The sequence below is a fragment of the Leptopilina heterotoma genome, unplaced genomic scaffold (assembly GCF_015476425.1).
Source record: "Leptopilina heterotoma isolate Lh14 unplaced genomic scaffold, ASM1547642v1 Lhet_666, whole genome shotgun sequence".
NCBI lineage: Eukaryota > Metazoa > Arthropoda > Insecta > Hymenoptera > Figitidae > Leptopilina > Leptopilina heterotoma.
In genome coordinates, this window is record NW_025111154.1 from 71,018 (window position 1) to 86,097 (window position 15,080).

The 15,080-nt window shown below is 29.1% G+C and overlaps 1 protein-coding gene across 2 annotated transcripts in view; it reads left to right on the top strand.

Annotated features, from left to right (window-relative positions):
• LOC122510116 (protein GDAP2 homolog) overlaps positions 1 to 15,080 on the top strand; it is a 55,442-nt gene that overhangs the window by 28,186 nt on the left and 12,176 nt on the right. Inside the window, exons 6-8 of one of the 2 annotated variants that reach the window (XM_043624536.1) lie at positions 42 to 290; positions 900 to 1,062; positions 10,896 to 11,049. In XM_043624536.1, the coding sequence (XP_043480471.1) occupies positions 42 to 290; positions 900 to 1,062; positions 10,896 to 11,049 (566 nt within the window). Of the gene's footprint in view, positions 1 to 41; positions 291 to 896; positions 1,063 to 10,895; positions 11,050 to 15,080 lie in introns of both variants that reach the window. The other variant, XM_043624535.1, reaches the window with a different exon arrangement.

Here is a 15,080-nt window from a genome sequence, read left to right on the forward strand (position 1 = left end):
CTAAAAAGAGTAAAATTCTTATTGATTTTAAATTCAAACAGGAACGGTGAGAAGATTTTTGGAACAATATTCGGATTATATAAGCTGCATCGTTTTTGTGCTCGAGCCCTGTGATTTAGGAATTTATGAAGTTCTTTTATCGCTTTACTTTCCACGAACACCATCGGAAGAGGAAAATGCATGTTGGCAATTGCCAACTGACATTGGAGGAGTCGATGGAGAACCACAATTTCCAGATCGTCAAATTAGAATTATTGACAATCCACAACATGCTCTTCATGCAACTGACGGTAATTCATTTCTCTTTCTCCTTATAATTACAATCACTTTTTTAATTTTCTCATTGGACGATTCAAATTAATTTTTGATGCTTCAATTTAATTTTTCTTAAAAATGTTTCATAAAAATTAATTCGAAGCATCCAAATGTCTACTATCTATAAATTCTAGAATAAGAAATATATTTTGCTGAAAGGCAGGGGAAATGTATGCTTTTTTGGCAAACAGATCAATAACTAGACATTCCTCTTATATGGATCTATTTTTTCTAAAGTTGCTCTATTATTTTTCTTTAGGGGAGGAAAATCTTATTTATCTTTCTCTGAAAGTTTCTTCTCTCTGGGTGAATTAATCGTTTTTTATGTTTCTATTCAAAGGGGGTCTTCCCCTATAGTATTCATGAATTTATAGTTATTTACCAACCGGGGAATATTTTCTGCATGTGATAAAGTTAATAAAGTAGATTTCTGCATTTAAAGCTTCTGGAGACAGAAACCTACTTTAACTGAGAATGTAAAGGCGAATATTAATCTTTTGTAGATAAAGTGGAGAACTACATAATTTTTAAATTGTTTCTACTTAGTATGTTTAAATTCCAACTGTTTTTTTTTATTTCAGCAGACGAAGCGGTTGATTTGACCTCGCAATTGGAAACATCGATTAGCCTCGGTGATCATGCTTTCACCCAAATGCAAGGTGATTTGGATCGACAAAGACTGTTAGGAGAGAGACCTCTTACAGATCCTCTAGCTGATTTGCTCAAGCAGATGCAACACAAAGAACGGTGAGTTGTATCCTATTTTTAGGAATTTGCCACTCTTTGAGTTTATTTATTGGTGAATTTAAGGACTCTAGAGGATATATTTTTTTCTTATTGAAGAAGCCTAAATTTTCATAGCAAGAAATAAATAATCCGAAGAAAAGACATCAATAATATTTAAAGGAGATCCCAGAGTTTCCTCTAGAGATTTAGACCAACTTGAAAGTATGTTCCTAGAGGTAATGATGGTGATTTAAACTCCCCATGGAAGCAGCGATGAAAAATTCAGGCAGATCCCTCATACCCAGTAAATGCTGCTGTGGACTTTAGCACATCTACATGAGCTGAAAACTTTTTTTCGAAGTACAAGGAACAATAGTCAAGATTTTTTATTTTTACTCAAGACTGCTAATGGAATAACTATTTCTTCAACATCTTTTAGCAACTTTAAGCTAATTCATAGAACAAAATTGTCACAAAACAAAATTTTGTCTAATTCACCTTTCCATTTGTTATTCTTGTACAATCTGAGGATAAGCAGATATAATGCAGTCAAAGTTTAATATTAAAAAGAAAAAGAAAAAATAATCTTCTTCTGCAAAACGTTCCTGGTCATTTTAGGACTAGAAAGACATTTTAGTTCCTGCTGGGTTAACTACATTATTTGCAATAAACCCTAACAACAAAATATTCCAAGATTTATGACGTTTTAGTCATATCCGGAAATTAGAACACCCCTGTTCTTAAGATATTCATAAGCATCCCTCGAACATTCTACAGATATCATAATTTCCGGATATCCTTAGTACGTCCGTAACAAAACCTAAATGTCCGAATGATGTTGGGGAATCACTAAAACTATACCAAGAAATTATCTAATTATTAAATTTCAAAAAGTATTAAAAAATCCCTGTCCGTAAACTTGATCAAAAATGCATTGCGAATATTACAATAAGCTAAACAGAGAACCCAACTGCATTCATTCTTATCTAACCTTTCTATTTTCATTGAAACTAGAGCATGACCTTTAATTTCAAGTTTAATGGTCTTTCAATTTCTATTAAATGAGATCGATGAACGAAAATAGCGAACTTTACACATTTTCACCTTCGTATAAGTTCAAGACAAAAAAAATTACATATTTGACGTCAATATATATTTGAGACATGTGAAAAAGCAAACTTGATTCGAGTCAATGACAAAAAAAAGAGGAAAAGTTTTATGAACGTCAATAAAAATAGCTCGCCGTGAGCTTTAAATAAACTCACTGGTATTAATAATAATAATACAATCCTCTCTGTGAATTGCGCTTATGATGACCTCAAAACCTTTAACAACCCTTCTTTGGCGAATAATAAGATTTTAAATCTAAATAATTAAGCAGGTAGAGAAATTTTATGTACTTAAAAATATTTTAAGGAAGAATATGTGACATATGATAATTGACGTAACAATTATCAGATGTACAAAATTTTACAAATAACAAAGACGTAGGTGGAACGTTTTATCTTAAATGATAAATTTATGTTTATTTATTATCCATTTATTTTTAATTTTTCTCTACTAAATAAAGACTACATTATTTTTTATTACTAAGAAAGTCAGTAATAATTTAAACTTAAATTATTGATTGCGTCACAGTATCCCAGGAATGAATTACTTGCTTCCTGACTTGTGAAAATTCGATTTATTAACTATTCAATAAAGCAAATTATAATTTAATTGAACTTCTACTTTTTTACACTGATTACTTTTCTTCAATACAAAAATAAATTTAAGCTTTAAGATTTTACTTTTAAAGATTTGAAAATAAAATATTTAGGAAGCAAATTCTCAATGGGATTATACTATTAATGAATTATAAATACATAACAATTAATTAAAACCTAGGAACTATATTTCAATTGTTCAGTATAATATTTGGACAGTTAAATGACAAAAATTTTATTACAATATTGATATACAAATACGCACGGTATACGTTTCATAGACCTTCAAATTTTATCTTATCTGGCAAAATCCCAAAGATGTATTATTTAGAAACTTTCTTTTAAAATAGAAAAACGTTTTTTATTTGCCGTGGTTATTGGCATCGAGTGAGTGTAAAATCTTTAATGCTCTACTTGCAAATGTCATTCACCGATGAATAATAAATAAGGATATTAACATTATAGTTTTATGTCCTAATTTAAAAGAGGAAATATTATTTTTAAATTTAATATTTCTTTTTAACTCTAAGCTATAAACTTATTTTTCTCTAAACAATCCTATATGAGCGTTAGGGGTATGAAAAAATGGACATTTTAAATTATTATTATCATCTGAATCAAAAAAATCAAAATGAATTTGTTAGAGAAGATGTTTGAGAGGATTCCTTTTTTGCAACTTTCAAATTTTTTGTAGCACTTTGAGACCTAAAAACAGATTTTCGCTAAAAAAAAACTTCCAGTAGATACCTAGGGAATTATATGAAGAAGTATAGTGCCAACTTTCAAATCGATTGAAGATATAAAGAGCTTTCGTCAAAGTAATCTGGAGCTCTTATTGGACTCAAAAAACTTGGGTCCAAGTTTCTGCCGCTTCATTATTGGAGTTTCCTTGAATTTTAGTTAAAAGGTCTCTCTTTTTTGTAGGCCTTACTGCTACAACTTTCATGTGGCTGATGTTAGGTATCACCTCCCAGCGGAGCTTGCCAAGCACGTCGGCATAAAATTTTCCTCCGGCGACTCTAATCAGAATTGTTGATTCTCTCGTTGCCTTCCGATTAATTTTCTTAGCATGTGCTTCCTCTTTTTCTACATTCTCTAATTTCTTCTACTTGTAGTTCTTTGTTCCAAACCCTTAGTCTTTTCAAACTAGTAGTGACCTGGAATTCGGTGATACCAATCTTGCTAATTGGATGTCCTTTAGTGAAAAGCCCCACCACCGCGTCAATGTTTATCAAAAATATACAAAGTTCACCAATCCTAGAACAAAAAGTGAGATTTTCGGTTGCAGGACTGATCACTTGGTGTAGTGACTTAAAATTCGGTGAATCCATTCTTGATGTTTAGATGTCTTTTAGTGGAAAGCTCCGCCACCATAACAAGTTACATTAAGAAGTTCTTGATAGAAAAGTGGATCGAAAGGCGCACATCACTCTTGTCAACATTTGTGTGCCTTGACTTTACTTCTTTAACGAGGTTCTCAAGAATTTTAAGACTTTATCGTCATATTGACGTTCTTCTGGTTGTTACAAGATTTGACAATCTTTGCGACTTCTTCCTTAATTTTTTGCAGATATTCTGCTTATTTTCTTAACGAAACTTCAAGAAGTTGTGCGCCCCTACAATCCGTGCGCATTTAAGCACCAGTCGAAGAACTGGCGGTGAGATTTCCCGTTTCCGGTCTGCTCACATGGGGTACTGTATCTGAATTTGTACAATTTATTTATTCTTTTCTTGGTCAAGATGTCAGTCATGTTTAGCAGTGGAAAAGCACTGACCAACATATCGATGACATCTATAATTTTCGGTAATTGACAACCATCGGCGGGACCAATTAATTTTATTAGCCGAAATTAATTGTATAAAATGATTTCGGAGATGATATCATTACCGAAAAAATACACAACCAAAAATCTTTAACCCCAGAGCTGGAAAAGTAAAAAAGGAGTCCAGAAAAACATTGTTTTGTATTCTAGCACTAAAACTTGTAGGACCATTCCTCACTTAAAATAGTTTTTGGTACATTCTACAGAATCCAATTAAGGATAATTTCAGTACCTCTTCCTTTAGGTAAGGGAAAATTGATGGGGCGTAACAGACATCCCTTATGCTACTAAGCTGCCCTTCAGATATATTTCAGCAGGGGTCAAGTTGTGATATTTTCATTCGTCAATTAACATGTGTACGTGCTATCTAATCAGAATCTGAATGGTCTTATTTTTAGTCACCGTGAAGATATTATCAAAAAGTATTTTTAAATGTATCCCACAGTTGAATTGTTTATTCATATAAAAATCTTTTTTGTTACAACTCGTGACGATGATGAAAAGAACTCTTGGTAAATAGAGATCTTAAATGTAATCCGTTTAAAGACTCAATTTGCGTCATTAGAATAACTCAATCACATTTTTAACATCTTGAAAAACTTTAATTGCGTTCTTATTCTATACTTCAAGATCGATTTACTTAATTGTCATTTCAGGAATGTATAAATTCAAACCTGTTTGAGATTATTAATTCTTCATGTTCGTTTGAACAAGAACATAATAAGAAATTTAAAACATTCAGATCATTTTCTTAACACTCTGTAATTTTCTTTCGTCATTGATTATTCATACCTAGTAAGTTATATTTCCGCGTCATTCCATTGTAAAGTATTTTCTGTACGAACAAACAATTTTTGCATTAAAGAGTAGAAGCGTGATCTATCTTCAGATGCAAAAGAAAATTATTTTTCACTAAGAATACGTCGATAAATTTTAAATTGATGATAAAAATGCGAGCAAAATTATTTTAATTTTTTTTATAAATATTTGATACAGAAGAAATGTTACAAATTGAAAATAGAATTATAAAGTGTACGTTATGTGTCAGAAATATTTAGTACATAAATTATTGTCGCTTTAATATCAACACTTCTGAAACAAGTAGCACGTAGACAAATGCACTTTTAGTCTTTTAGTAAACATTACTTGCGTCAATGAGATAAATTCTGATATGAAAAAATATCCACTGTAATTACGTTTTTTTAATATTGTTTCAAAAATTCCATTGTTTTTTTTATTCACTTTATTATTCTCATAATTATTCATATACTTTCCTTGTTTATGTTGATGATTTATTTTTAGAGATGTGGTGTAGAGAGATATATTAAAAACAAGTCCTTAGGTAGAGCAATATTGATTACGTTTTTAATAGAATAATTCTCAGAGGTACATGGGTGCTTTCTTGCAGTTTTAAGAATGCATTACGTGCTTGCAAAATTCTCTGAAAGATAATAACTATTTTTAAATTTCGTTACATACATACAGACAAAGGAAATTGCAATATTTAAGCAACGCTTAATCGTTAATTGCATTTTAAGATGAATCATCATCTGTCGTGCATGCAGCAAACTTTCTTTATTTTGCTAATGACTTGCAAGTTAGCCAGCAGTTTAATTTAGAATTATTGATGAATCATTACAAATTAGATTACGTTACATTAGAAGAAATTAAACATTGTTTTTGTGCTTTGCTTTAGGATTTCTTCTAAACATCTTTTGGATATTCGGTTAAATACTTATAAGTAATAGCTCAGAAGTTCACCTAAGAAGTTTTTATCTATGTGCTGGTGTTTAGGATCCTATTGAACACACTTGTTCGAAATACGTTTGGAGGATTTCTTTTAGACATCTATTGGGTATTTAGTTATATGGACAACAAGAGTTTTAACACTCTTTCGGATAAATTTTTTGATGTTGTTTACAAAGTCTTCTGACATATTTTCGGTTGCTTAGCGTCTTAGCATCCCAGTGGACATTGGGAACTGGTTTATTGTTGGGAGTCCTTATGATATTTTTAGGACCTACATGTTCGTTCAAAAGTAGTTCTGACGACGTCTTAGATCATAAAGACGTTTTTTCGGATATCTTAAGACACACATTTTTTTTAGAACGTCCTTTAAACAGACATAGATTTCCTAAAGACATTCTATCTCCCAATGTCCTCTGGGATGCTTTATGAAGAAATGAACGTCCTTTTAATATTTCGGTTTGGTACTAAATGGAAATAACTTGCAAGATAAATTAAAATTGTGATCCTAGTGTCTTCTGAAATTTTTTTGGGTGTCTTTTAGGCGTCTTTTGATGCAGACATTGAAAGACTTCTAGATAATTTTCAGTTGTGTTTGTCTCTGGAATAGTATTGTCACTTTTTCAGGGTATCTGCAAAAGAAGAAGTCTTTCTAATGATTCAATAACTGGAATATTTTTGCAGCAACGTATATAAAGGAAAGATCAGTTTCAATTTAGAAAAACAATAATTCCTCAATTTTATAAAAATTAATACATCTTAAAGTTCACATAATGAGGACGCTTATGGAAAAAAGCAATTTCTATGCAGACAACGCTTTTTTCAAATAATAATATCTTTATTCAAATTTAACACAACTCTTTTTTGCTCCATCCAAAAAAAAGAATCTCTTCGTTAACCTAATTTCCATTTTCTGCGGATCAAAAATTCTACACATCTCTTTAATTTCAAAAAGAGAAAAAAAAGAATAATTTTTTACGCTCGCTAAGGAATTAAAGGTACAATGACTACGAGAAGGTTTCATCGAGAATCTGGAGCAGGCGCGTTATTCACCGGATTGACGAAGCACGCGCAAACTATGCAAGGAAGCGGCTCCGAGGCCGGCAAAGTGGTTTTCACATAGTGTAGAGACGATAAACAACTAACAAAACCAAAAGCATATAGTCAACGAACAGACGTCAGTAAAGACTGAATCTCCAAAGAACTTGCGACTTGTCTTGACTGACTGTCACTCCTTTCAGTTTAACGCGAACCACCCAAAGTGCGGCACAGCGTTTGCAAATAAATTTAGATCAGTGAATCGTAATAAGCGTGTTCTCTCATCAAAGACACAAACACACACCCGTCATATTGTAGCCCCTCTTATTGACAAGTGCTCTTCCTCGTGAAAATTAATAACGTGTTTTCCACAATTTTACCAGTGACAAATTAGTATTTATAATTCACACACAACGTCTCATTTTTAAGTGGACAAAATTAGCAGTATGGTAATGATTCACATGGATGACATTGTCGAAGAGGAGAATAAGTGCGTATCTAAAATCTCAATGGTGACTCTGAATTTTTTATTTCTAATTCTCATATTTTCAAAAAGAAAAAAATTTCTCTGAAAAAAGACTATTTTTTCGAGAGAAAATCTTTTAGATTTGATTAAACTTTTTGTTTGAATCGATGCATATCCAAAACTCCCAATGGAAACTGAATTTTTTACTTTTAATTCTAACATTTTTCAAAAGAAAAAAAATTCTCTGAAAAAACAAAAAGACTATTTTATTTTTTTCTGAAGACAATAATTGTCTTTTAGGTTTTATTAAACTTCTTATAAAACTTCCAAACTATTTTTTCTCCATATTATGTAAAATAAGGAAAAAAAATGTAAATAGTGCAGAAAAAAAGAATTATTGTTTAGAAAAAAAAGTTAATTGCAAATTAATGAATGAATACAAATGGAAAAAATTGTTATGATGTAATTTAGGAGCAATAAAAAAAGGTGCAAAAAAATCGAAATTTTCTCCATTTCTGTAAAGTTTCTGTGTGTAATGCATAATAATTGAAAAGTGACTTAAGAAGCCGATGTAAATTTTAAAGTTATCCAATTTGAGTCCTTAACATGTTTAAAGCAGCTTTGAATACAATGCCAATGTTTGTTTACATAAAACAGAACCGTTTTTCGATCAGGTACGCAATTGAACGTGTTTAACGAATACTAATTAATTTAGTACAATCGTTAAAACCTTGAATTTTTCCTCCTACAAATTATATAATCATAAATAATAACAAACGCAATTTTTATTATTCCAATATGTATGTCAGGATCGGATTTTTTTACCATATCAAGCAATTGTGGATTGAAAATCAGTTCAAAGAACAAATAAATAATTTAACATTTCCTTAAAACATATTTTTATACTGCAAGACAATTTTTCAAGAAAATATTTTTCTATTTTTCTTCATTCTTTCTTCTCTTGTTTTTGACTTCTCAAAACGTAGTAAAATAAAAACAAAAGAAAGAATGGAATTTTTGAAAATTTCATTGACTTTTATTATATGAAAAATAAATTTTAATCTCAATATTATTCTTTTTTTATTGACTTAAGAGAAAAATGCTGTATTCGTGACCTTTACAACGGAAGAAAATGTCATCAAAATTTCCTTAATTATGACTTTCATGAAATCGCTCTCTCCATCTCCGTAGAGCTTATAAATATTATAGATAAGCTCCCGATAAAGAAGCAATTGCGTGTATATATTCCTCTGTTCTCATAATTAAATCGACAAAGATCATAAGTTTCTCAAGGAATGATCAGGTGCGCGTTAAATATATTTCCGCAAATATCGTACAAAAACAGTTTTTTTGTGGATAAAAATTTTGCAATTTTTGAAAAATTGACAATTTTGAAAACAACTTGTGATTCAGTTTTTATTTTTAATAATGAAGAATATCAGGTAATGGCATATTTTTTATAACGAACAAAAATTGGATTCAGTGCGTTTATTGTGAATATAAAGGAATTTGCAGGGAAACTTTTAGTGAGAATGTAAAACAAAAGTTTAGTGTCATCGAATTTTTTTGGTATTAAAAAATATTGTACCCGTTTGTTCCAAGATATTTTTTAAATTATTTTTATTATCATAATTATCATAATTATTTATTATAATTTTTTTTAAAGAGAAGCCGTGAGCTTTTTTTAGGAAGACAAACAACTTGAATAAAGTTCAAGGCTCTGTTTCTTAATTTATCTCTAAAACATTTAATAAAAATTATATTATTTTTCTGTTTTTTAACATTTTTATTTTAAAGATTAAAAAATGGAATTGTAAATTTAAAAAAAAGTAAATGAAAATTCTAATATTAATTTTTTTTTAACGAAACGTAATAATGTAATAATAATTTATTTTTTTATTACAAGTTTAACGGGTTATACCCTTGATTACATTAACAAAAAATAGAAAAAATTATAATAGTATAAAAGAACTTATATAAGAAGTACACATAGTAATCAAGCAGTATCGTATGCCATTTAAAACGAAAAAGTAATAATGAGAAGAATAATTTTACAAAAAGTTAATTTTTCAACTGTTGACAACATTCGCTGCACTTTAATGAGTTTCTTTAACATCCGTTTGTTATTTATTTGGATACTAAATTTTTTTACAGAGACTTCTAACGGTTTTTTATATGCCAATAAAACTAGAAACAACATAAATATTTTTAACTGTCCTGATACATGTTCCAATTTTTTTCTCTACATTTCTTCATTTTTGTTTAATTCTACTCACAACATTGATTTATAATTAAATTATAATAACATTATTTAATTTTTATTATTTATTTAATTTATTTAATTAAAATATTTTTTTTTTAAATAATTGTTAATTTCAAATTTTTGTTATGATTAGTATTTTTATTATAATTTTACATTATAATGTATTTTATTTCTTATTATAATTTCTCTTTTATATTTTAAATATTTTTTGGATTATACAAACGTAATTGTTATTATAATTATAAATTTAGTCATTTTTGGAAAAGAAATTTCTAATGGTGTGATGTTTAAATAATTTAGATTATTACACATAATTTATTTACTACTAGGAATCAAAATAACTATAGAGAAATCCAATTAAAACAAGAAAATTGTACATAATGTAAATTAAATTAACTTCTCGTTTAGTCTTGAAAAAAAAACAGAATAATAAGATTTTAATTATCGTGTCATGTTTTTGCAACATACTATAACTGAGCTCAGCGGTTTTGTTAATAGCACAATTCTTTTCTAAAATATTTTTCCAGCGAAACATTATCACAATGAATCTGAATTTTATATTCACGTACTTATTATTTTCATAAAGCGATCAAAAGAAGTAATTTTAGTGTCACGATAATTTTTCTGGGAAAGAAAACCCAAATATTTTTTTATTTGCTTAAGTAAATTTTTCCAACGAAGAGAAAAAATTTTTAATTTTCACCTAATTGTAAATATTTTTAGTTTAAAGATTTAGAAAATTGTAAGAAAATTCTAAGAAACTTTGTAAGATATAAATAGATTTGGAATTAAAGTCATTTTTTCGATTCCAGGTACGAGAGACTTCTTCGCCGTGCCAAAATGGAAGACCTTTCGGAAATTTCAGGAATTGGTTGTCTTTATCAAAGTGGAACCGATCGACAAGGACGACCTGTTGTCGTATTTGTTGGCAAATGGTTCCCGGCTAACAATATGAATCTCGACAAGGTAGAAATAAATATTTATTTAAAGTAAAACATTATTTTCCCAAAGAAATAAAGTTTATTCTCGGTATTAAATATTTTTCGAACTAATACAATTTTGTAACTCATATATTTTAGCATTTTTACTACAAAATATCCTAATATGTTGACAGAGTGAGCAAAAAAAGAATTATTTTCAATCTTGGCAAGGGAAGTCCTTCTTCTCAGATTATATATGAATCATGCAATTAAATTTTAAATTTTCCAAGTAAATATTACAATATGCATCAACAGTGTAACAACAAATTTTTTTAAACTAGATTTTATCCATTCTTTATCAATTTATAAACTAGATTGAAATAGATTAAAGTATTTTAAAAAATTTCAAAAAGATAAATAAATTTCAAATGGAAAAACTTATATTCATGCCTAACACATAGAAAGAAGTGCTGGCTCGCGACAGATCGATTTTAACACGCCTGGAAATAGACTTCGTTTAACTCTCATACATGTGTCAGTAACACAAGGTCGGTGGTTGGCCCTTTTACTATTTTCATTTTTCCAAGAAGAATCGTGGTAAAAAAATCGAAAGAAGGGAATTTAGAAATTGAGTAATTTTTCATTTTTATGCAATTCATGCAACTGGTAGAAGTGTTCGAAAAAAATTGTAGAAATTCTAAAACTTATATATATATATATATATATATATATATATATATATATATATATACCCAGATAGCCAAGCGTACTAATCATTATTTTTTAGTACAGCGTATTGGTATCGTACTCATATTGTACTTGTACGAAATAATAGAGTATGTACATACCAGTACGATACTTGTATAAAAATGGTATGTTGTACGGTTAGAATTCTAAAATTGCCAAAGTACTCCGTACGAATATAATAATAGGTACAATACCAGTTCGTCGTACTAATTGGGATTTTAGGTTATGAATTTCCAATGCTTCTCCGCCATTATCAGTACGACATACCAGTACAGTACCTGGTACAGTGCGAAGGTACATGGCTGGTACAGTACTAGTACGCTGGTTATCTGGGTATATATATATATATATATATATATATATATATATATATATATATATATAGGGGAGTGTAAGGTATGGTGGCGGACACTTTCTTTTTTGCGTCTCTCTCTCTCTCAAAACAATATTTTTCAAAATTTCAAAAGCAGGCAGTTGCTGACATCGATTAAGCATATTTCTGTCAGAAGCGGCTGTTAAAATTTAAATTCAGTGAAATTTTACAGCTCTTGGCGCAAAAAACTGATTTTTTTTATTTTTGAAAGTTGTAAGGTATGGTGGCGCATTTGGTGTATTTAACTAAAATATTATGTAGATGTTAAAATTATTTTTTAAAACTACTAGAAATGATGAAAAATAACAAAAGTAGAGAAAACTGATGATTTTACATTATAGAAAAAAAAGTTTCACTTCAGTTATGGTTACAATTTTGGACATGTGAAGTAGCTGGTGGCTGTTTTAACGCAACTAGAATAAGAGAAGACCGCAAGTGTCACATATTCGAGAATTGTTGCGTTGGAGCACATGAGGCATTAGTACACAAAAAATTCAAAGACAATTGAAACTCGTGCAAAAAATGATCCGCCACTGTACGTTGCAAAAATTGCGCCATCATACCTTACAAGCTATTGATGAAAATATGATGGTGTTACTTTCATACAGCGCGAATTGAGAAAAATGTAAAATACAAAAAACTGTTGTCCAAGGTCTAAACAATACGTTCCATACATTTACCAGACTCAATTTTCAAAAAATCTTCACTCTGGCACTGTTAACACACATATCCAATAAAACTTTTTTTCTTTTTTTCACTACTTTTTTATTCAAAATCACTTAAAGTACAAAGCACGCGTTTGATCATTAATACTACTGCATATAAAATGTCATCACGATAAAAGACATCGACCATAGTGATAAGGCGCTTCAGATGTGACGTTACATGCCAGATTTGACAAGTGCGCCACCATACCTTACACTCCCCTATATATAGTAATATAAAGAAAATTTTTTAGATTTTCTTCTCTAATTTAAGACCATAAAAGTCTAAAAGCCCCACTAGTTATTTTGAGAGGTAACTAAAAATGTGATATTTAAAATTTTTTGCTATTTGGACCACAGAAAAAAAGTAGCTGGAGATTTTTGGGAATAATATTTATTAAAAACGGGTACAGTCCGAAGTTTCAGGGATAGCTTCTAGTTAGGGTTCCTTTCCAAATTTTATTAAGGCGTTTGCAATCAGAATTTAAAAATTCAAAATGGCGGTTCCAATATTGAGTCAAGTTTATTATTAACTTTTTGAGTGACCCTACTGAACATGTACTGCTTTGTGGTGACCAGCCCAAATTATGAGGCGGGATAATATTTTTATATGTTCCCGAATAAAATTTAAAGTCGTTTCTATATAGGGCCTATGTCAGCCAGCCTACATGGCGACATAGGCCTGCGACTCAAATCCTACATTCTGCCTACGTAAGAATGTAACGCTGTTCGACATCTATTCTACATAGGCTCGATTTTGTAGAATCTACATAGGATTCATACTGTAGATTATACATAGGCCAAACGATGTATTACCTACACTGTTAAAAATTTTTGTTCCAAATTTTATACAAAAAACTTTTGGACTTTTGGAAAACGATTTAAATATTAAAATAAAAAATCTAAACTGTTTATATTGTGTTTTGATATGTTACAATAAATGTAAATTAATTAAAAAAAAAGTTTCATTAGCATTTTTACGGAAATGCGACACTACGATTTGAACCCTTAGTCGTATATAATGTTGTCTGTGTATAGTGTGTCTTGTATGGAGCCATCAACCTTGGGAGCTGCGCCTAGACGCGCTCGACCAAGGGAGGCTATGAAAATCTCTTGCAAAGTATCAGTAGTGAGAAACATGTGGACCATTCCCTTTTTTTTACTTCTTCTATATTTCTAAAGATTCAATATCTTTAAAATTCTTCACCAACCGATTCATAGTATTCTTTAATTTTTTTCTCTTTACGTTTCTGTTAAATTTATGATATGTATTAAGATGTTTAAGAAATTTTTAAACAATACTTTATACACAGAAGATTTTTTATGGAAAAATATTTTTCTATTTAATTCAGCAGTTTTTAAATTTTAATCTGTACAAAATAACTAACTATATTAATTAATTATATTATATCATCCAAAATGTTTTATTCTCTTAACAAGTTTTGTCAAATTTAACTAATTAAACTGATTAAAAAAATTTTAGTTATTTCAACATTTGAAAATGTATTTACTTATAAATAATGTTTTAAACTAATTTAGAGAATTATTAAACACATATGTTTGAAGCAATTTTGTATAAAAACTCAAAAAAATTTCAATTAAGTACTTTTCAATGAAAAAGTTGTAAATTTACCTACAATATTTTAAAACATATATGTGTATTGAATTATTTTACACATAAATTTTTCAAACACTTTTTTATGAAAAGGTTGTAAATTTACATATTTTTCAAACTTATGTATTTGAAGTTAATCCATACAAAAATTTTTGAAAATTTCAAACACTTTTGTTTGAAAATATTGTAAATTTACAAATCTTTCAAACATATGTATTTGAAGTTAATCGATACAAAAATTTTTGAAAATTTCAAACACTTTTGTTTGAAAATATTGTAAATTTACAAACCTTTCAAACATATGTATTTGAAGTTAATCCATACAAAAATTTTTGAAAATTTCAAACACTTTTGTTTGAAAATATTGTAAATTTACAAATCTTTCAAACACGCGTTTTTGAAATTATTTCATATACAATATTTGTAAATTTTCAATCACTTTTTGTATGAAAGTATTGTAAATTTACAATCTTTTTTAACAGTGTACATAAGAATGTAACGCTCATCTACATCTGTTCTATGTATGGTAAAAGATGTTGGTCCTACGTAGAAGGTGTACATACTCACTACGTCGTTCAGTCTATGTAGAATCTACATAGAATTCGTACGTTATATTTATACATGGGTTAAATGATGTA